Source organism: Phocoena sinus, chromosome 9, assembly GCF_008692025.1.
Source record: "Phocoena sinus isolate mPhoSin1 chromosome 9, mPhoSin1.pri, whole genome shotgun sequence".
Taxonomy (NCBI): Eukaryota; Metazoa; Chordata; class Mammalia; order Artiodactyla; family Phocoenidae; genus Phocoena; species Phocoena sinus.
In genome coordinates, this window is record NC_045771.1 from 70,581,302 (window position 1) to 70,605,168 (window position 23,867).

The 23,867-nt window shown below is 38.8% G+C and overlaps 1 protein-coding gene across 1 annotated transcript in view; it reads left to right on the forward strand.

The window, feature by feature from the left end:
* Positions 1-7,896: 7,896 nt before the first annotated feature.
* The window catches only part of AHR (aryl hydrocarbon receptor), a 46,592-nt gene continuing 30,621 nt past the window's right edge, over positions 7,897-23,867 (forward strand). Inside the window, exons 1-2 of the mRNA XM_032642894.1 lie at positions 7,897-8,098; positions 18,671-18,858. Of these exons, the coding sequence (XP_032498785.1) occupies positions 8,034-8,098; positions 18,671-18,858 (253 nt within the window). The 5' untranslated portion in view covers positions 7,897-8,033. The remainder of the gene's footprint in view (positions 8,099-18,670; positions 18,859-23,867) is intronic.

Here is a 23,867-nt window from a genome sequence, read left to right on the forward strand (position 1 = left end):
TTCGCCTGCCAATGCAGGGGACACGGGTTTGTGCCCTGGTCTGCAAAGATCCCACATGCCGCGGAGCGGCTAGGCCCGTGAGCCATGGCCGCGGATCCTGCGCGTCCGGAGCCTGTGCTCCGCAATGGGAAAAGCCACAACAGTGAGAGGCCCAAGTACCGCAAAAAAAAAAAAAAAAAAAAAAGGACTGAGTACAATTTCATGTTGAAGGTCTAATCTAATTGGTGGTAGTGTTTTGCATGGTATCCAACTGATGTCACTGTGTTGGCCTTGAAAATTTTAAATAGCCCATGAATGTAAGGTCTAAGAGGTGCCCCTTTGAGTTTGTTGGGGTGCCCCAGTACACAGTTTGTGAAGGATGGGCTATGCTCTCTAAAATATTTAATGTAAATGTAATATGTGATGTAAAATGTAGAAGCAGAGGATAAGTGAAATAGATCATTCTGAAGGCCTGGGGTAAGAAGCTGCAGGATTGAAAAGAAGGTAAAAATTGTAATAAATGTCTGTCTGCTTGGGGTGCACTTTCCCTCCCCATGTCACCTACAAAATGCCTACCCGTGTCTCACAATTCGCCTCAGGGCAGCCTCCCTTAACCAAGGCAAATTCACCTATTACACATTCTCAGAGTACTCATCTCATAGCGGCAATTATATATTTATTTGTATAACTACTTGTATAACTTCTCTCTCTCATTAGAATGTAAGCTCTAAGAGGCTAGGAATATGTCTGGTACCAGCACCACATCCCACGGTCTGGTATATTATAGAAGCTAAAACCTTGCTGGATGAAATGAATAAATGCACATACTCTGACAGAATAAGGTTAGCATTCATTTCAGTTCTTTTTTATTGTAAAACAGCTGCTATTTATAGTAGCATTCCTAAAACTTATTTCTTTTTCTCGTAACATTTAGCAGGAAAAAAGAACCCACAGATATAAAGCTGCGTCGTAAACCTCAGAAAGTAATCTCACCTAAACTAAATAAAAGGATAATGTTGCTTTGGAAAAGGCAGTCAAATATTCATAAACTCTTAGAGGCAAATTAATTTTATAAGAAAAAGTCATTTTTTGGAAGGTGTGATTTTATTTTTATCTTATTTTTAAATTAATTTTTATTGGAGTATATTTGATTTACAGTGTTGTGTTAGTTTCCGCTGTACAGCAAAGTGAATCAGTTATACATATATCCACTCTTTTTTAGATTCTATTCCCATATAGGTCATTACAGAGTATTGAGTGGAGTTCCCTGTGCTATACAGTAGGTTCTTATTAGTTGTAGTGTGTATATGTCAATCCCAATCTCCCAATTTGTCCCTCCCCCCCTTCCCCCATGGTAACCATAAGTGTTTTTCCTACATCTGTGACTCTATTTCTGTTTTGTAAATAGGTTCATTTGTACCATTTTTTTTTAGATTCCACATATAAGCGGTATCATATGATTTGTATCATATGATATCATATGTATCATATCATATCATTTGTCTTTCTCTGACTTACTTCACTCAGTATGACCATCTCTATCCATGTTGCTGCAAATGGCATTATTTCACTTTTTTATGGCTAATATTCCATTGTATATATGTACCATATCTTCTTTATCCATTCCTATGTCAATGGACATTTAGGTTGCTTCCATGCCCTGGCTATTGTAAATAGTGCTGCAATGAACATTGAGGTACGTGTATCTGTTCGAATTATGGTTTTCTCCAGATATATGCCCAGGAGTGGGAATGCTGGATCATATGGTAGCTTTATTTTCAGTCTTTTAAGGAACCATACTGTTCTCCATAGAGACTGTACCAAGTTACATTCCCACAAAGAGTGCAGGAGGGTTCCCTTTTCTCCACACCCTCTCCAGAATTTATTGTTTGTAGATTTTTTGATGATGGCCATTCTGACCAGTGTGACTTAGTATCTCATTGTAATTTTGATTTGCATTTCTCTAATAATTAGGGATGCTGAGCATATTTTCATGGGCCTTTTGGTCATCTGTATGTCGTCTTTGGAGAAATGTCTATTTAGATCTTCCACCCATTTTTTGATTGGGTTGTTTGTTTTGGGTTTTTTTGTTTTTTGTTTGTTTTTTGATATTGAGCTGCATGAGCTGTTTGTATATTCTGGCAATTCCTTGTCAGTCATTTCATTTGCAAATATTTTCTCGATTCTGTGGGTTGTCTTTTCATTTTTTTTTAAACATTCCTTTTCATGATTTTAAAAACACTTTTATTTATTTATTTCATTTATTTACTTTTGCCTGCATTGGGTCTTTGTTGTGGCACGCAGGCTTTCTCTAGTTGCGGGGAGCAGGGGCTACTCTTCGTTGAGGTGTGCAGGCTTCTCATTGCGGTGGCTTCTCTTGTTGTGGAGCACAGGCTCTAGGTGCGTGGGCTTCAGTAGTTAAGGCTCATGGGCTGTAGAGCCACGGGTTAAGTAGTTGTGGCACACAGGTTTAGTTGCTCTGCAGCATGTGGGATCTTCCCAGACCAGGGATCAAACCCACGTCCCCTGCACTGGCAGGCAGATTCTTAACCACTGCGCCACCAGGGAAGTCAAGTCTTTTCATTTTGCTTATGGTTTCCTTTGCTGTGCAAAAGCTTTTACGTTTAATTAGGTCCCATTTATTTATTTTCATTTATATTTTCTTTTTTTAAAATACATTTATTTATTTGTTTTTATTTTTGGCTGTGTTGGGTCTTTGTTGCTGCACGCAGGCTTTCTCTAGTTGCGGGGAGTCAGGGATACTCTGTTGCGGTGCGTGGCCTTCTCATTGTCGTGGCTTCTCGTTTCAGAGCACGGCTCTAGGCGCGCAGGCTTCAGTAGTTGTGGCACGCGGGCTTAGTTGCTCCGCGGCATGTGGGATCTTCCCGGGCCAGGGCTAGAACCCGTGTCCCCTGCGTTGGCAGGTGGATTCTTAACCACTGTGCCACCAGGGAAGAACTCGTTTATGTTTTCATTACTCTAGCAGGTGGATCAGAAAAGATCTTGCTGTGCTTTATGTCAGAGAGTGTTCTGCCGATGTTTTCCTCTAAGAGTTTTATAGTATCGGATCTTGCATTTAGGTCTTTAATCCATTTTGAGTTTATTTTTGTATATGGTGTTAGAGAATGTTCTAATTTCATTCCTTTACATGTAGCTGTCCAGTTTTCTCAGCACCACTTATTGAAGAGACTGTCTTTTCTCCGTTGTATATCCTTGCCTCCTTTGTAATAGATTAGGTGCCCATAGGTGCGTGGCTTTGTCTCTGGACTTTCTGTCCTGTTCCATTGATCTATATTTCTGTTTTTGTGTCAGTACCATACTGTTTTGATTACTGTAGCTTTGTAGCAGAAAAAGCCATGTTATTACATAAAAATTGCTCATAGAAAATTTTAAAGTCTTAGCAAAGGCCACAAACCACACTTTGAGAACCATGTTCTACAGTGGTGATATTAGAAGTAGAAGGTGATAGTTTCTAGAAAGTGGCAACTCATTCTTTTTTTTTTTTTTAATGGCATTCTACTACAAAGCCTGATTTTATTGACATAGTAAGCACAAATTTTAAGGGAAGTGCATGATGTCAGTATTAAAATGAAATGAATTCTGAAAATCTTATTGATATTCTATTTTAATCCTGGTATAAAGATCAATTAGTAAAATAAAGTCAAACAGAATCCTAAAGTCAAACAGGAAATAGGGATATGGAAGTAGGACAAAATAAGATAGCAAAGGATTGTATTAAATAACTAACAACCTTAAAAAGGGTGGACTTTTTTTAAAACAGTAGATTAAGATTGATTTATGGGATTTTGTACATTTAGTATATCCCTTTTCTGAAAAAGCACTTTAAGGTACAGAATCGATAAATTATGTTTTGTTATGCATTTTTCACCCTTAAAGTTCCTATGCAAGGAGGAAATTATTTGTTTACACCTTATACATTTTAGACAGAGTGGCTCTGGATAATAATACAGAGATGGGGAAATAAAAGAGAAGGTAAGATAAAGATGGTTGATTCTGTGCCCTTGGAATTGCTAATCCATAAACAGCAAACTCCCCTGTATGCACTGTCTTCTTTGGGAACTCATTCCACCTTTTGCCTTAAACTAAAATCTAGCTCTCCCCAAGGCTATCAGCTCCCAAATGGTGCCTAATTATTTTCTTTCATCACATATACAGGATACAGTGTTGATGTCCACCTAGTTCCCCATTGTCATATCCTGGATCACTTTTACCTTACAGTCTTGTAAAATTAAAATAAAACAAAAACCATCACCCACAAAACACACCTGTCCCTTTGTCGGTCATGCTACCTCCTCATCACACCTTCTTTATCTTTCTGATCCAAAATTATCAGCCTTCTCTATCTCACCCACCACTCTTCTGTCCCCCAGCTTGTAGAGTAATGTTCCTCGAACTTTGTGTACCTTTGAATCACCTGGGCGATCTTATTAAATTCAGATTCTGAGTCAGTAAGGACACCCAGAGATTCTGCATTTCTCATAATTCTCATGAGAAGCTGTGGACCACTTCGAAGAGTAAAGCACTAGAGGAGCTGTTTCTGTTATTATAAAAACTACAGTTATCCTAACTCCCCCTTTCTGCTTTGGCACTCTTTCCCTCCTGCCTTTACTATTTTTAGTACCAGTTCTTCTTCTTAATGTTCTTTGTCATTTTTACACAGTCAATTTCAATCTCTCTCTCACCTCTCTCTCATCTGCTTAAGTACCACCCACTTAAAAAATAAAAATAAAAATAAAAAATCCCAATTTAACCCTTTACTCCCCCTAGCTGCCATCCTAGGTCTCTCAGTTTCACAAACTTTTTTAAAAAAACAATTGTCTGTGTTTGCCAATGTCACCTCCTCATCTCCAGTTCAATTCTGTTCGCACTTCCGTGTGATTTGTAGGTCCATTAGTCCACCAACAGTGTTCACTAAAGTTACAAATTATCCCATTTTGAGAAGCCAAAAGGGACATTTCCAGTTCTCATCTTATTTGAACCTCTCAACAGCATTCAATACTGTGAACCACTGTGACATTTTTCCACTTTGTCCTCCATGACAAAAGTCTCCTTATTTTCTTGTTACCGTTCTAGCAACTCTTTTTCAGTTTTACAGCACCATAATCTTCTATCCAGCAATTAGATATTACATACTGAAGTTTTTTGGTGCCCAGTCCTCCTTTTCTAGCATATATTTGCACCCTACAACCTTCATAATCTCTTCTTTGTCACTTAAATGCAGATGATTTCTGAGATATTCTCCAGCTCACACATCTTTGAGTTACAAACCTATATATCCTACAGCCTACTTGACACCTTTGATGTCTCAAAGGTACCTCAAACATAAGAGATCCAAGCTAAATTAATAATTTCCCACCAGCACATGCCATTATTACATAGCCTGATACATAGTCCAAAAAGCTATTATTGTGTTTTTGACACATCCTCTTCTGTCACTGTCATATATTCATCCTTTCCATCTTTCGAGACCTCCTCAAATTCTGTGGAACCTATTCACTTTTTTTCCATCTACACTATCACCTCCACCCTTGTATCAGTAATTGTCATCCCTTGGCTGGGCTACTGCTAATGGTTTCCTAAGGAGTATCATTTCCATTCCTTTCTGCTCCTCCCTCTTTTATCTGTTCTACACTCTGCAGATATGGTGATATTTTGAAACACAAATTTGATCATTTGTGCCCTTCTCCCCTGCTCATCCTGAACTTGTTTTAGTCCATCATACTACTTACCAGGCTCCTTCCCACTAAACGGATGTTGCTTGTACTATTTCACTGGCTTGGAATGCCCTTCCCCTCTTTTCTCCTAAGACTTTATCCTTCAGACCGCAACTCAACTGTCATGATTTTGCGAAAGCTTATCTTTGTCTCAATGACTAGGTCAAATTTCTCTACTAGAAGACCATACTGAATCGTGTACTTCTCCATTACAGTATTTCCTGAGAGTATGGTACTTTTCTGTTTTTGTTCACCATTGTCTCGTCAGTGCTAGAACAATCTTGGCACACAGGCATTACCTTCAAAATATCTCTTAATTGAATTAATGTATGGAGGGGGTAATTATCCACAATATTTGGATAGGAATCGCAAATGATATGGCATTTGAGTTGGGCACTCTCGGTGTTATTTTTGAAGAATAAGGTGGAGGAAGATGAATTAGGGATGTTGCTAAGCACAAAATTTAATAGTATTTGCTGGAATATTTAGATGTAAGTGGTAGGGGAGTTGAAGATGTTTCATAGGTTCATTGGAGGATGGTTGAGCCAGTGACAGAACAAGGTTTCAGCTAAAGAAAATGATGTTCAATTTATCAGTGTTCTGAATTTGAGGTAACAAACTCACCAGGTGGAAATGGTTTGATGACATTCTGAAATGTAGGAATGGATATGGTGTGAGATTTCATCTAGACATCTTAGTCTGGTTGCCCTTCTGCTCCTGACAAGCAAAACATACTCCTCTCGTCATCTATTTCCTTATCTATTCTTTCTTTTTTTTTCTCTATCCCACTGTCACTTCCCTGGATTTTTACCTGGACTACTTCAACAACTCCCTAACTACTCTCCCTGCATCCAATCTTGCTCTCCTGTAATCTAGTTTGCACTTTCATTCCAGAGTGACTTTTCCAAGACACCAGAATGTCATTTTCCTGCTGTGGATCCTTAAAATGTTTCCATTGACTGCAGAATAAAATCTGGACTCTTGATCAAAGCTTTATGATTTGATCCTAGAATTCCTGAATTTCACTTCCAGCTCCTCTCCCCAGCCATACCAGACAACTTATCCTCAAATGCCTCCTGCTGCCTTTCTTCCTTCCTTTCTACCTTACTGAAATCTGACTATAGATTAACAAAGTTATTCTGGCTGGGGAAAAAATACTATACTGTCTAGTATGGAGACGAAAACCAAACCCAAACAAAAAGACAAGTAAACGCCTAGCCTTCAAGTTCAACTCAGATGTGGCCTCCTGAAGATTTCTTCTCGAGGAAAATTTATAGTTCCACTGGTTTTCTGCCAGCTCACTGTAATTCTTAGCCCAAAATTAGCTGCATCACTGTCTCTTACATAGGTGAATTTAAGCTCACTATTTGGCATTTCTATCCTTGAGACTGTCTAATTACAAAGTGTTTAGCTACACATAATTTGTTGTCACACGTCTTTCTGGACTGGAAATGTGTCCACAGACTCCTTCCCTTGACCTCAAGAACATGGATACCGGGGGTGGGGGAGGGGGTCATTACGCCTTGCGTCATCACGTGCCGAGAGGGTGGGGCCCTCAAGGGAACTGTAAGGAAGGGCGGAGTCAAGTAGAACGGGGCGGGGCTGCTAGGGGGCGGGGCCGCGAGAGGCGGGGCCACGAGGCGGGGCGGGGCCAGAGAGGAGTCGGGGGCGCTTCTGCCATTCAGCCGGTGCAAGCGGCGGCGGGAGGCAGCGCCTGTCGAGTCCCCTCGACGCTAGGTTCCGAGAGCGTTACGGGGACCACCGGCTCAGACCAGAGGCAGACGCGTGGTCGAGCGGAAGCTGGTGGCACCGAGAGCGGCGGCCGGAGTCCGAGCTCCAAAGGCGGGAAGTACCCGGGATCGGGGAAGCCCCGGGAGCAGCGCGGCGTCGCCTCCCTTACCCAAGGGGCCGCGGCGACGGTCACGGGGCGCGGCGCCAGAGCGCGCGACCCAGGCTGGGATTCCAAACAGGCGGCCCAGGCTCCTCCTCCATTCGGGCCGCCTCACCTGCGGGCAACGCTGCGCCGCCTCCGCCCGTATAGACGGCACCTGCGTCGCCCGGCTCACCGGTCTCCGCCCCTCGACCGCCGGCGCCAGGCCCGGGCGGCGCACTTGGACTCGGGGCAGCGGGAGCCAAGGCTCTTGGGGTGCGGCGTCTTTGCCACCGCCCGGGGAGGGTGCAGGTGGAGCGGGCGCGGCTGCGTGGAACCCGGCACCGGCCGCCGCCGCCGCCGCCGTCGTCGTCCCGGTCGCCGCCGGGTCCCGGGGACCGGGCTGTCCGCGCCCGCGCCCGGGGAGAAGCCGCCGCCAGCCGGGCACCATGAACAGCAGCAGCGCCAGCATCACCTACGCCAGTCGCAAGCGGCGGAAGCCGGTGCAGAAAACGTGAGTGTCTGGTGCGCGTCCTCGGCGCAGGGGTGGGCGCGCAGGTGCGGGAGGCCGCCTCACCCGTGCCCACATCCCCGCGGCCTGGTGATTGGGTCCCTCCTTCCCCACGCAGTCCGTGGGATCGCGATTTGGAGGCTGGTCGAGAAACCCAGGCCTTGGGTTTTTCCGTGTTTAAAGATTGCATTTAAAAAATTGTGCCCCCCGTTCCCCAGTCTCCAGGGCACGCGCACCCTCGCACCCCCACCCCCCACCCCCCACCCATTTGTAGCACTGTTCACTGTGCTGTGGTCCTAATTTGTTGACAGCTCTGGTCTGCCCTGTGGGGCTGGCTGGTGGATTAGTTAACCTAAGCCCGTCTTGAAATCCCCTTTCACATTTAATATCCTCCTCGGTTAGGTTAGAGGACGGTCACCATTCTCACTCCTGATGGGGGGAGATGCTTTTAGGAGCTAAACACGTGCTGTCTGCAGGAAAGGGAATGAGTGTTTCTGAAGGTATTTTTTAGTCCGGTGCAACTGGCTTTCTGTTGCACTCTTTACTTATTTGGCAGTAATTTTGTAGCGCTCAGCGTGAACGCATCGGTACAATGTATAGAGATGGTAGCAGTTTTGAGTGAGTGTAGTAGCCAGAATACAGTAACGGATTTGTATTTTCAGTCACCTTTTTGGGGAGCTTTCTTATCACTTTGGGTCTGTAAATGATTTGGAGCTGGAATTATTGAAACAGACGTTTTCATTCTTAGCATCTTTCTCTAATTCCCTTCTCCCTCTACTTCCAAGTTTAGTCAGCTCTGATAGATTACAAACTTAGATTTTTTGTTTGTTTGTTTTGGTGGGATATTTGTGTGAGATGGAAAATACTTTTTTTTTTTTTTTTCAGAAAAAAGAAAAATCCGTGCTTGAGACAGATTTACTTTTGTGAATTGGCAGTATTCATGTGTTTATTCCTAATTATTATCCCTGAGTTATTTTACTTCACATTTTTCAAACTTTCATAAACAACTTTCAGAACACATTAAACAGTTCCTCAGAACAAATCAGAAGTGTGCATTTGACTTAAAACTTAATTTAGGTCACTAATCCAAACCAGAAAAATAGCAGTTTAAGATTAATATTTAAGACCAGTTTAAAAGTGTAATTATTCTGGAGTTTTAATTTCCTTTTAGAATTTCAGTGATTATAGGTCTTCAGATCTAGACTTGGCATTAACAGAGGATATTCATCTATAAATAGACTGATTAAAATTTGGAAGACTTATCCTGCAGTGTGGCCGACATTAGGAATACTGCCGAATCAGCAGTTTTTGTCTTGGCAGTTCTGTTGACATTGGTTTTCAATACTTGAAATTTTATACAGTGGTTTCTTATATAAAAATGTATTTGTCTAATTTGACTTTGTCCTTAGTGGTTATTTAAAATTGAGAGGCCTCACAAACGCTTCTATGTATTTATTAATACACTGGTATACTTGGCATTATATATAATAGAGTTATCATAGGTTTTATGTGTATGGTCAGATAACCTGAAGATGCCCCTGATGGATTTTTAAGTTACTGCATTTCAGTCAGTGTGTTACAGAAAGACCTAGATGACTTTAATAGAATGCTTTAATTTTTATTCATCATAAAGTTTAACATTTTTGGCTTCTCGTTAATGTTTTATTAAAGATTTTTCCTTTAAACATAGTACTGTACATTTTATTTACGTAAGATGTACCTTTTATTATTTTATATTAGCATTTTAATATACTTTCTAAGATGTTAGTATATTTGTATTTAATAATCTCTAATACAATACAACTAAAGCGTTTCTACATCCACCCTTATTTTATTTAGTTAGTATAAATGTTTATCAGATCTTTATTGAGCATCATGCGTTGCTTTTAATCATATAAATGCCTTAAAAGGTCACTGCTCCATAAGAAAAGCCTAGTGCTGGCATTTACAGAATCACATGAAATTGTTTATAGATTGTTTTTACCAGAATGAAAAAATGGTTAACTTAAAATGCAGTTAATCAAAGTCCATTTTAAGAATGGGGCCATAAACCCAATATTAAGTTTAATGTGTTTTTTTAGTTAAATTACTAGTTTGTGGCTAACAGGCTCTATAATATGTTGGCACATTGTCAGAAAAATTCATCTTGTTTGAGCTGAAAATGTTACTGAGATCTATTTAACTTTGACCCCTTAAGTCAGCCATTGTATCTTAAAGAGAAAATATGTTGTAGCATAATTATAGGACTGTTAATAAGATGGCCATTTAAATATACAATTCCATAAAATTTTGGAATCAAGTGTGTGACATACTTTTAACCTGAAGCTCTTCCAATCTTCAATGGAATTTATTAAACGGGATCAACGCCCCCTAGTGGCAAAGTCCAACGTTGAAAATTATCTTAGTACGAAATATATTTTAAACGTGTTAAATTTAATCCCGCTAAAGTATCTTGTACATAGTAGACACTCAGTAAATGTTTCTTTTCTTTTCGGAGTAACGAAAGCTAGAAGATCAAAGGATATGAAGCAACCTTGCATCTGATCCATGTTCCTAAAGAAATTTTCAAAGATACCCTTAGGAATAGGTTCTACTGTTTCCTTACGTGTTCCTTAAAATAACCCTGCTCAAAAAAAAAAAAAGAAAGAAAGAAAGAAAGAAAAAACAATTTGTTTTTACTTAAATCCTCTTCTTGTTTTATTTTCTTTGGAGATGAAAGCCTTTTTGTACGTTTCTTTAATTACTTTGCTGCATGAAGATAGGTGAAAAGCACACTATTGAATTAAATAGAGTCTGGGTTTCTTTTCCCCTAGTGATAATAACTTTGGATGTATTTTTGTAGTTTTTAAGTTCTATTGATACATAAAATTTTTAGTGGTACTTCAATTTACCATATTTTTAGAAAATTAATGCTGAATATTGGCAAATAATAGGTGTTGAGTAAATGAAAATCTACACTTAAAAATGATATCAGTAGTGGTGGTGATCAAGCCAGCCATCATGAAGTGTCAGAGTTAGAAATAACTTCTCAGCCTTAGTTGACCCTTTTTACTTTGCTAACACACTAATAACGTTAGTATAAAAGCAGTGTCTTCCTTGCTATGTTTGCTAAATTGCTATTCATTCTATTTAAACCTAATGAACCTCACTTATACAATACCTACTTAGTTGAATAAAATTATGCTTTACTGAAAATGTTTGATATAAACGTACTATGATAAAATTTCCTAAATAGCTTCTAAAATAAAAATATAGGTATTTTTAGTTACATAATTGTTTCTCCACTGTTGTTTTTCTTTCAGATAAGCTTTGTTCAGATAGTTTATACATAGTGACTATAAAGGCTCTCACATATTGGACCTATGAAATAAGTAAGTGAAAGTGATTAGTTATTGGTAACATTTATACAAATAAATGGTGTAAAGAGGAAACAGTGAGCACTAGTTGAAAAAGCGCTAGTTCTAAACTAAAATTGAAAAAGCACTAGCTCTAAACTAAAAGATGAGGTCTACTTTTCTCACTTGTATAGGTCTTGGCAAGTGATTGACCAATAAGGCAGGCAGTCAACACCTACATTGCCACTCTCACAACTAAAATTAGCAGAAGAAGAGTATTTTATAAGCTGTAAAGACTTCTAACAGAAATACAGATTCTATTTTTAAATAATTTCAGCTTACATTATCACAGAGCAATCAATTCTCCTGTGAAACAGTAAGAGGCAGTATATGATTGCATTCTCAATTGTGGGTAATGAAATGTGCTACTCCACTGGTGAAAAAACGTACACAGTACATGCTTATTGGTGCATATAATTTAGACACTTACTTAGAAATTAGTACCATGCAAATCTTTAACAACAGTACCTTTCTACTTCCACTCTTCTTTTAAAATTGATATTTTTGCATACTGGTTTTATATAACAAAAAACTGTTTGTTAGTACTTATTGTGACATAAGCATGCACAGTGCTTTACAGACATCATTGTATTTCATTTTTATAATAGTAGTATGAAAAGGTATTATTATTTCAGCTTTCCAGATAGGGACCTGAGGTTCAGATTCAAACTTGTTAGGTAGTAAATGAAAGGATGAGTTTTAATATCAGATTCCAGGTCTTTTGGCTCCAAAGCTTACGTTCATTCCAACTTCGCAGTGCTGCCCAGGTAAGTTCAGTGATGCATATGGTACACCCACATACTAGGGATTTCCTTAACGCTCACTGTTTCTTCTCAAATAGTGTTCTGAATAAATTATTTCCCTTTGCCCATATATGATTTGTGCTTGCTTGACTCCATACTTGCATTCATGCCCTTTCTTCTTAGAGTCTTTTCCTCCTATTTTCATTGATGTGCTAGCTACCTCCCCTCCTTGAAAACATTGTTTTCAGTGGCTGCATGGTACTCCCTTCTGTTAAAGCTCTGTAATTTATTTGGAGGCGGAAATTCTGTTATTTCCAATCTTTAAATATTTCAACTAGTACTTCAGAGAATACCCTTGAGATATGTGAATTTCTATGTAAATTTTTAGTTCATTCCTTAGGAAAAATTCCTGTAAGTGGAAATTTGGGTACAAAGATATGATATACTTTTACGGTTGAGCCAAATATTATGCTCTGAAACATGCTGTCAAATTACTCTGCAAAAAATGTCCATTCCTATTGGTAGTCTGTAGGAGTGCCTATATCCTTGCATTTTTGCTTTAAAAATATTAATTGTCAACTTCATAAGCCAAAAAAAAAATGGGGTAGATAATGGAACTTCTATGTTGGGATTGTATGTGTGGAATAATAGTGAGTGCATTTGCAGATTTTTCTACTTGAGATGTCCTTTACATACTGATTTTCTTTGTCTTATGTTTTTCAGTTGTTTTTCAGTTTGCTCTTTTACCTTATTTTTAATGAAATACTATTTTGAAAAGTATCCGTTTTAAATAACACATGCACTTGAAAAAGTCAATAATGTGTATAATGTTATCTTAAGTTTAGCATAGTAGGCATTATCTGTTGATGTTTTATTGTGATAGTTATGGTTATTAGTGCTATTTAATCTCTCCTCATCCTCCCAGTATAATTTTATCACAATTTTGGATTAAATTCACATGCAGTGTTTCCTTAACTGTAAGTATTGTTTATTGCTGAGTTAAGTAATATACTATGATTACATTTTCTTTTCTGTTCTCCGTTGTCATTGATTTCACTTTTTACCTAATTTTCATCTTCATATTATTTATATCTGGGTTTAGCTGTGTCTTAGGTTTATCCAAGACAGATTTTGTGTTTCTATCTCTGTTTTCCTCGTTTGGCATGATCTTCCAGAGAGAAGGGTAGTTGCAGAAAGCCATGTGCTCTGCCATCATGAAACTGGAAGTGATTTACCTATCTTTAAGACCTGATGTAGAAACCACATTTCCATGAAACCTTCCCCCATTACTCTACCTGTATGTGAGCTCTTACCTTCCTGAGCTCTCCAGCATCACTTTTATGGCATCTACATTATTGAGCAATACATTATGTTTGATTTTTGGCTTGTTATAGAATGTATCTCCTCCTAGTAAGAAAGACAAGCTCTGTAAAGATAGGTCTACCTTTTATTTGTCTTTATAGCAACCAGAGCTTCCTAGTACCATATACATAGTAGGTATTTGAGAATATTTACTAATTTAACAATTGGCCACCAGTTAAAATTTTTCATGTTTTAGTGATGTATTCTATGCGGGTTCCAAGGGAAATACAAAGAAAAAAAAAGTGTATATTTTAAAAAGAAGAGGAAAAAGGGAACATTCTTAATGAATTTTTTCCAGGATTTTGGAAGTAACAGTGATTTCTAGGGCATATTTCATGTTCCAGTTTTCATTGTTAAAGTCTTGTGCTAAAGATTATATGCCATTTGTACCTCATCACCACTCCTTAAGCATAACAAAAGAGGGAAAGGGAAGAACCCCTCACAGTTGTAGAGCGGCTGCAGGAGAGCGACTGAAGAATTCAGACTCCTTACGAGTAACTGCCAGCCAGAATTCTCCGAAGTTGTTGTAGACATTTTTTTGCTTCGCATAGGGGAGTAAAAGATCCAGCTGTATTCCGAGTAACAGTGAAATTTGACTTAATTTGTGCCACGGATCCCCTCTCCAATATCACGTTAAGTATACAATTTATGATGATAAACATTCAGCATTTATATTCAGAGATAAATAAGTATGCACTGAAGCCATGGGGAGGAAATGAAGAATGAGTGGGTTTAAGAGTTGGGCTTAATGGGGTGTACGTGGTATGGTAGAGAGATTTATCGAGAAATACTTCAATTTCCTAGCTGTTGGAATGAGAGTCATACCATAATAGATGCAGAGAAGCGGTGCCCAACTTCTGAAAAATATGAATGTGAGGACATTCAGGTACAGGGGCTGGAAATAAACAAGTTACTGGTAAGTAGACTGAAGCAGTGAGAGTAGATTAAGTCACCCACAGGAAAAAGCCGATGGAGCAAAAAACTCAGTACTGTGACAGGTAATCTTCGTTAGAAAATGCCACCTTAATCTAAGGATTACTGAAACTTTGTCTTTGCGTGTCATTTTGAGGTTTTATGGTAAATGTCATAAAAATATAAACATTTACAATTACAGTAATTTATGATTAAACTGGATTGTTATGTTTTTCAACTTTGTTTCAAACCCTGAGCACAAGTGATGAGCCTAAGAGACATTTTAGCCTGGGATATTAAAAAGGTATTAAAGAGGGCATGCAAGCTGGCACTGGACATGCTATTGGGCTTGTCACTGCCAGTACGTATGGCATGCAGGGCTTCTAAAACAGGAGCATGGCATGCAGTCAGCTAAAGTCTTGCTTTCACAACAATTTTGATTTACAGGTTGGGACAAGATTTTTGAGGTTAAGGTTTAAAAAAATAATAAATTGTTCCTTTCCCTGATCGACATCTACAGTCTCCCTATTTCAGGAGGTGTCTGAATTCCAGATATCCCAAATCCAATGTTGCAGGGACACTTATTTACATTTCAGATGTAGACTTTTGTTTAAATAGATGGCTGGCAGTATGTTTTGGCATAGGTTTAAAGACAATACGAAAGTAAAAGTACCAGCATAACTCAAGTGTAATTGATGTAGAATTACTCTCTCTTTTTAATTACTTGGTGCATCGTTAATAGGTGTGGATAAGTATGAAGTATTTTCACAAAATAGTTCTGAATATTTCTCATAAATAGGTGAAAAGGTGTCTCAACTCTATCACTTCAGCTTTAACAACAGTGGATTCGAAATGCCAAGTCCAGTGGGTACTTCTCAGCCCCGACTTTCCTTAATAACTTGGTGCATTTGACTTTGTTCTGTGACCTCCAAAATATTCTGCCTGGGTTCTTTTCCTATCTGCCTTATCATTCCTCCTCCGTACTCTTTGCCCGCGGCCCTTTCCTCAACGTTATACCTAAATGTTGGCATCATAGAGGTCTGTCCTCAAGTCTCTTCTTTCTTCGTTTGGCATACTTTCCATGAGGAAATATAGTTGTGATCCTAAGCTACGAATCCCAGTCATTTGCAACCTCTCCTCACTCACCGTTTTTCTCTCCCTTACTTCCTATACCTAGGAAGTCAGCACGTCAGTTTAGTTGACTGAACACTTGAGTCTGGCTATGTACGGAGCTTTGTGGTAGGTACAAAGTGCTGTGTTTAAAAATCTCAAGCCAGGCCTTACTTGTTATCGTCCCACTATCACTCCCTGTGGTCAGGCTGCAATCATTTCCTTTCTGGACACTTCTGATCAGCAGCCATTAATTGAGAGTCCACTCCGTGTCAAGTACTATGCTAAGCACTGGAGATACAAAATGATTAAGTCGATATTGTAATAAGAGAACAAACAAGTATATGCAATATAGGTTGATAACACTTGACTTAGGAAATTCAATCTCAAGCTAAATATTCCATAATGTGCATAATAATACATTAGAGCTGTGGACAGTTTTGCATTGTGTATAGAAATAGTCTCATCTAGTGCAGGGTTGACTACTGCGAAAAGCCAGCGCAAGACAGGCAGCAATTTCACATGGAGGAACACCTCTAAACCTCTTTATCCTACTGTTATTGCTCTTTCTTTCTGTGTCCTAGCAGCTTGTCTTGCTTCAATGTTTGTGTTACGGTCTTCTCCCCAGTGTTTTATAATCATTACTGGAAAGCTACCAAGAGTGCACGACTAGATTTTATTTTCAATTACGGGAAATGCCGTCTGCACAGAATATTCCTTAATGGGATGGTGCTTAAGGCATTTACATAAGATGCATAAAGTACAGTAGTCACCTGGGAGGAATCCAGTGGGAGTAGGTCAGGGAAGACTCTACAGTAAAGTGATCTAATTGAGCAGCGCTTTGAAGCTGGTTCACTGCTCAGTGTTCTGTGCTTGGCACGTGTGGTGGGTGGTCACTATTTACTGAAGGAAGGCGGCCCTAACCAGCTTCCCCTTCTCTCTCTTTACCCTGTGCTTCACAGATAGGCCCTCTCACAGTTCGCCTTTCCTCAGTTATGCCGCCTCCTGAAATCCTGTTCACCTTTCAAGATGTAGCTCAGATACCACCTTTTCTATAAAAATCTTTTTTCAAGCAGTTGCTCGCTGAACTCAGCTCCTGTCACACTTTTTGAGTATATAGGAGAAGAATGTTTTCCTGGACCACCCAGGACATAGGTGCAAATAAATATTTGCTTTCACAGGTGATTAGTCAGACAATTATTCAATGAGGTAGACATGCATTATAGGTAAAAGTTGAGATTCAGTTGATTAATTGGAGAGATGCAGTAATTAGGTGTGACTTGAATTTGATTATACACGTGACCAGGGAAAATAGCTAGAGAAATAGTCACCAATTTCTGTTAAGTATGTAGTTACATGCATAGTCTAGAGGAAGTATCTACTGACTTATTTTGTATATATGCCACTTTATCAATTTCTTACTCTTATTTTTTGTAGAAATAACATGAACTGCAATAGAAAAAAATAGAAATAGACAAGTTCTGAAGAAATTACTGGGTAGGGACATTGATAAAAGCCTGTTAAGTTTTCATATTACTTTCTATTATCTTTTTGCATAAAGTATTACTTCTTCATGTTCATATAACATTGAAAACATGTTGTCGAGAAATGTTTTGATTGAATCAAATTAACAGCATTATACTCAAGCCAATTTCCACTCTTTCAGATGTAATTAATTTGAATTATCAAAAATGTCTTTGTCTTCTCAGTAAAACTGGAGGAAAAAAGTCTTCATCATAAGAATGCTCCAGCTAATTCTTTATTTTTCTGGCAAACGGTGGGGTACAGAGACATGATCTAAAAATTACTTTGTTTTTTTTTTTAATTAATTAATTTATTTATTTATGGCTGCGCTGGATCTCCGTTTCTGTGTGAGGGCTTTCTCTAGTTGTGACAACTGGGGGCCACTCTTCATCGCGGTGCGCGGGCCTCTCACTATCGCGGCCTCGCTTGTTGCAGAGCACAGTCTCCAGACGCGCAGGCTCAGTAATTGTGGTTCACGGCCCAGTTGCTGCGCGGCATGTGGGATCCTCCCAGACCAGGGCTCGAACCCGTGTCCAGTGCATTGGCAGGCAGACTCTCAACCACTGCACCACCAGGGAAGCCCCTGTTTGTTTTTTTGATATCTTCTCTTTTTATATTTCAACATTAGGTGTCTGATGATCTGTAAATCCACTTTAATGAATTTCTGTTATGAAATCCTGGCTAAGGCTTTTGTGTGAAGTTCAGTTTCTCATTTCTGAACTCAAGTTCTACTCCTAACTATAAGTATCATTTTTCTCAGATGAAACTCATGCTAAATGTTGGGATTTCATTGGATTTTCTAATTGAGACACAAACTATGGTGGCTAATAATTAAGAAGGATTACTGGCCAGTCATAAAAGCAAAATTTGCGGGCAATTGCTGGTAAACAGTTAACCTCTAATATTTGTCACAATCGACAAATATCAATAACTAAAGTCAAAGTTTTTCTCGCCTTAATATCGGAGGACCCCATTAGATGGCTGGAGGACCCTGTGGAGTTGCCACAATGGCTTTGAGACGTTGTCACTGACAGGAAAGTGTTAAATATAGGAGGCTGAGGATGATGAAGAACAGCTTTTTATTTAGGGTCACTCCTATTTATTTGCAACATAAATGATGCTAAGATGATTTTTGTGGAAGATAGCAAAGGAGGCATAATTTTCACATAATTTACTGCAGATTTCTTTCTTCCCCCTAACAATAGATGTGTTTGAAGGGGAAAAACTCCTAATAGATTTGTTAATTGGGAATCATGTACCACAAATGTATGAGGTATATAAGAGGTACTCAGCATTTTCCTGTGATGGGTTCATACGTTTTTAATAAAACATTATGAAGGAGTTTACCCATTCCCTTGTTTTTCTTAATTAAGATATGAAGGGAGCAGTTTGAAAGGATTTATGTAAACTTGAAGTAGATTTTAGATGTTTGTTTTGTTAGAAAAATAGTTGAGGAGATGTTATAATGTGATCAAAATTTTTTCTTTATAGATTTTAATGTATTTTATGGAATTTTGTTTGTTTTTTAGTGTCAAGCCAGTCCCAGCTGAAGGAATCAAGTCGAATCCTTCAAAGCGGCATAGAGACCGACTTAATACGGAATTGGACCGTTTGGCCAGCCTGCTGCCTTTTCCACAAGATGTTGTTAATAAGCTGGACAAACTTTCAGTTCTTAGGCTCAGTGTCAGTTATCTAAGAGCCAAGAGCTTCTTTGATGGTAAGACAGAAGGGTTTAATTTTTCTACAGTCGCTTACAAAATACTTACGTTGAATACGGCTGTTTCTGCTTCTGTGTTGAAAAGTGCAAAAATTAGCCTTACGTGAAAAAGTTCTGTTTATTGCTGGATAGTAAAACTTAGGTAGCAAAGCCAAATTTTTAATATTTCTGAAATCAGTTTTCCAGATTGATGCATCAAACATATGCTTCCACTTAAATAATATGTGGTGTCATTCTTTGAAAATAGTAACACTCATATTAAGAAGGACACTTTCTGGTTCTTCTCCTTTCTACTCAATTTTTTAAGGTCTTTTTTTTTTTTTACTGGAAAGAATAAAACACATATTAACTACTATGATATATTTTTGCTGGATTTCCTTCAATATGTTTCACAGATACATCATTTTGTTTATCCTTTCAAAGTTATACTTCTACTGCTTTATATTAACTATATGTTTGCTCCAGGAAAATGTAATTAAAAATTTTTTTCCATTGGAAAGAGCATTTTGTCACTGGAGTCAGTAGAGTTGGATTTCGGTCTCCATTGTGCCACTGACAACTATTTGACTTGAACATGTTAGCATCAGTTTACTCTGCTTTAAGCTAGGGATTTGAGCTAGGTGATGTTTGTTACACTTTAATTGCACGGTATATCATAGTCATAAATTATTTTAAATGGAAGTTTTTGTTTGAAAATAATGCTTCAGTGTGTCTTCTCATGTAAAATAATTCCTCGATTTCTCTTTTGGTCTGTTTATATGTCAGAAATAGATTTTTTAGGAACTGTTCCGTCTTTTAAATATACCATGTCATTTTACCCATAGTAGTAAAGAATTAATGATAAAATCTCGGTGACATGTCAGTGCTCTTAAACTTTAACGTGCTCATAAATCACATAGGGACCCTGATAAGGCGAAGGGTTCTTATTCAGTAGGTTTTGGTGTCGCCAGAGATTTTGCTCTTCTTACTAACTGTCAGATGATGCTGCTACTGCTGCCCTTGACATATTTACAGATACTTGAATTTGCGGTTTGTGTGTAGAATATTGCAGAACAGTTACTTCCCTGTAGGTCTATGTTTAGATGGTTTGCTGTGTTTAGTCTGAGCGTCTTTTTTATTTATTGGTTTGTTTGCATGCTGTATGTTCTTCATTTTGGATTAAAAATTATACAGTTTTTTTTTTTAGGTGAGAAATTCTTTTATCATATTTAGAGTCAAAATATCCCTTAAAATATTTGCATTTTACAATAAAAAGGATAGCAAAACACAAGATCATGTACGAGCTTAAGTCTTCAAGTTTTTGAAGAGCCAAAAAGGAAAAGGAGAATAATGGACTACCACAAAGCTGTAGTACAGTAATAAATGCCTTCAGTGACTGCAGACTAAAGCAATAGATGTACTCCTTGGGTTTCTGATTCTTGGTCAAAAACTGCTCGACTAAATGATTAATATAATCCAATTACGAAGTTGCTTGGCTTTTTGTTGCTCCTACCCTGAGAAAACCATAATTCAAGAAGAGTCACGTACCACACTGTTCATTGCAGCTCTATTTACAATAGCTGGGACATGGAAGCAGCCTAAGTGTCCATCGACAGATGAATGGATAAAGAAGATGTGGCACATATATACAATGGAATATTACTCAGCTATACAAAGAAACGAAATTGAGTTATTTGTAGTGAGGTGGATGGACCTAGAGACTGTCATACAGAGTGGAGTAAGTCAGAAAGAGAAAAACAAATACCATATGCTAACACATATATATGGAATCTAGAAAAAAAAAAAAAAAAGGTTCTGAAGAACCTAGGGGCAGGACAGGAATAAAGACGCAGACGTAGAGAATGGACTTGAGGACACAGGGAGGGGAAGGGGAAGCTGGGACGAAGTGAGAGAGTGGCATGGACATATATACACTACCAAATGTAAAATAGCTAGTGGGAAGCAGCTGCAGAGCACAGGGAGATCAGCTTGGTGCTTTGTGACCACCTACAGGGGTGGGATAGGGAGGGTGGGAGGCAGATGCAAGAGGAAGGGGATATGGGGATATATGTATATGTATAGCTGATTCAGTTTGTTATAAAGCAGAAACTAACACACCATTTTAAAGCAATTATACTCCAATAAAGATGTTTAAAAAAAATTGTATAGTTTAACCATTGTGATCTGGGCAATATACACTGATTTGAGGATAATAACTTCAGGGAAGATTATATATTTAAGTATTCATAGTAGACGCTTATGTTTTCTCTGATCTATATAAAAAGCCTTTGAATTTTCAATCTTCATGTATACCAGACCCTTCATCTTCTAGGTGAGTCACGTGATGTTCAGTGGTGTGTGTGTGTGTGTGTGTGTGTGTGTGTCTGTGTGTATGTATGTGTATATGTGTATGTATCAGCTGTATATTTATTTTGTCATCGAGCTAGAACTAGGTTTCCGCATTCCCTCTGTTGTTTTTGTTGACCATATCTCAGTTACTTCTCTTTTCTGGGAACCATATATATATAGCAAAATCCTGAGAACTCTTCCCTAGATCTGTGATTCTCAAAGTATAGACCCTAGACAGTCAGCATTAATGTCACCTGGCCGTTTGTTAGAAATGCCAAATCTTGGGCCCTACCCTAGACGAATGGAATCATACACTCTGATGGTGTGGCAAGTTTGGGAGCCCCCGTTGTAGATTGTAACCCCAAGGTCAATCCCAGCTTCTTGGGATGCAGTCCTGATCTTCAGCATTTATTCACATGCTGTGCTGTTTGACCTTATGATGGAGGGTTCCGTGACATGTAAGATGTGGTCTCTGTCCTTAGAGGGTTTATAGTCGAGAAGCCAGGGAGGCACTATTCCTTGACTCTGGTTAAGATGTATTGACATGATCATTTTGCCTTTTCGTTTCCTGCTCCTCTATAATGGGAAATCAAATTATATGTTAAAAAGAGAAAAAAAATATATGGGTTTTTCCCTGTTTAGAAGCAGTGGAGTAGAATTGAAGCTGCTTGGAGAATAGCCAGTGTGCCATTTCAGTATTAACATACTTACTGCTTTCTAGGCTGTCTCTGTGTGTGTGAGTATGTGTATATGCTTACACACATGCATACACATACATTAATATATGTATATTTAATGTAAAAAGCAGTCTCCCTCTCTCTCTCTGTCTCTCTCTCTGTCTCTCTCTCTCTCTGTCTCTCTCTGTCTCTCTCTCTCTATATATATATTTCATGAATAGATGTGTATCCTGTTCAATACCTCAAGTAAAAGCGATTCCCAAATCTACCTTATAAAGAACGTCATAGGGCTTCCCTGGTGGCACAGTGGTTGAGAGTCCGCCTGCCGATGCAGGGGACACGGGTTCGTGCCCCGGTCCGGGAAGATCCCACATGCCGCGGAGAGGCTGGGCCCGTGAGCCATGGCCGCTGAGCCTGCGCGTCCGGAGCCTGTGCTCCGCAACGGGAGAGGCCACAACAGTGAGAGGCCCGCGTACCGCAAAAAAAAAAAAAAAAAAAAAAAAAAAAAAAAAAAAAAAAGAACGTCATAGTGTAGCGGGGCTCATTGTGGAATTCTCACTTGTTAAAAAGTATTTTCTTGGCTTTTCATTAATAAGTTTATTTTTTATTCTGGCTCAGTGTATTCGACAGTAAGATCTTATTACCCTATTTGTGTCATTCCTTCATCAGTTATCTTTTTTTAACATGTTTATTGGATTATAATTGCTTTACAATGTTGTGTTAGTTACTGCTGTATAACAAAGTGAATCAGCTATATGTATACATATATCCCCATATCCCCTCCCGCTTGCGTCTCCCTCCCACCCTCTCTATCCCACCCCTCTAGGGGGACACAAAGCACCGAGCTGATCTCCCTGTGCTCTGCAGCTGCTTCCCACTAGCTATCTTGTTTTACGTTTGGTAGTGTATATATGTCCATGCCACTCTCTCACTTCGTCCCAGCTTACCCTTCCCCCTCCACTTGTCCTCAAGTCCATTCTCTACGTCTGCGTCTTTATTCCTGTCCTGCCCCTAGGTTCTTCAGAACCATTTTTTTTTTTTTTTAGATTCCATATATATGTGTTAGCATACGGTATTTGTTTTTCTCTTTCTGACTTACTTCACTCTCTATGACTGACTCTGGGTCCATCCACCTCACTGTAAATAACTCAATTTCATTTCTTCTTATGGCTGAGTAATATTCCATTGTATATATGTGCCACATCTTCTTTATCCATTCATCTGTCGATGGACACTTAGGTTGCTTCTATGTCCTGGCTATTGTAAATAGTGCTGCAGTGAACATTGTGGTACATGACTCTTTTTGAATTACGGTTTTCTCAGGGTATATGCCCAGTAGTGGGATTGCTGGGTGGTATTATCTTTAATTTTAGGTCCTTTGAATTACTGGTTTTTATACTTTAGTATGCATCAGCATAACCTCGAAAGCCTGTTAAAATGCACATTCTAGGACATGCTCTTTTTATGCTGATTCTTTGTAGGTTTATGTAGAACCCAGGAATCTGTATTTTTACAAGCATTCTAGATAAGTCTGAGGCAGTGATTTAACCTGGTTTTGATTATGTCCTGAATTATTAAAAAAATTTTTTTTCTTTGACTTTAGAAAGACAAATCCAAATGTACAAAGTTTTAGAAAGACTATAAGTGTGATTTCAGGGTAGTGTGTATTCTAAGCAGTTTTGTAGGGTTGTTCAGTACAGGAACAGAGTTTGATGGAAGATGAGGGAAATAATGTGTGAAAAATCCCAAAGTCTTCCCCAGACCACCAGTTATCTAGGAAGGCAATGCAATATTTTGAAAAAACACAGAATAAAATTTGCACGTAATTCTTAGGACCTGAACAAGTACTAAATGCAAATGAGGAGACTTGGAGCAGGCGGACAGTGATTAGGATTTTTGTGTGCGGTTAAAACCACTCTCCCACTATTAGGGAAAGAGTAGAGCGAAGTGAAGGGAAGCTCTAAGTGAATAACAGGATGCAAACAGGGGGTGTGTGAATTCCTG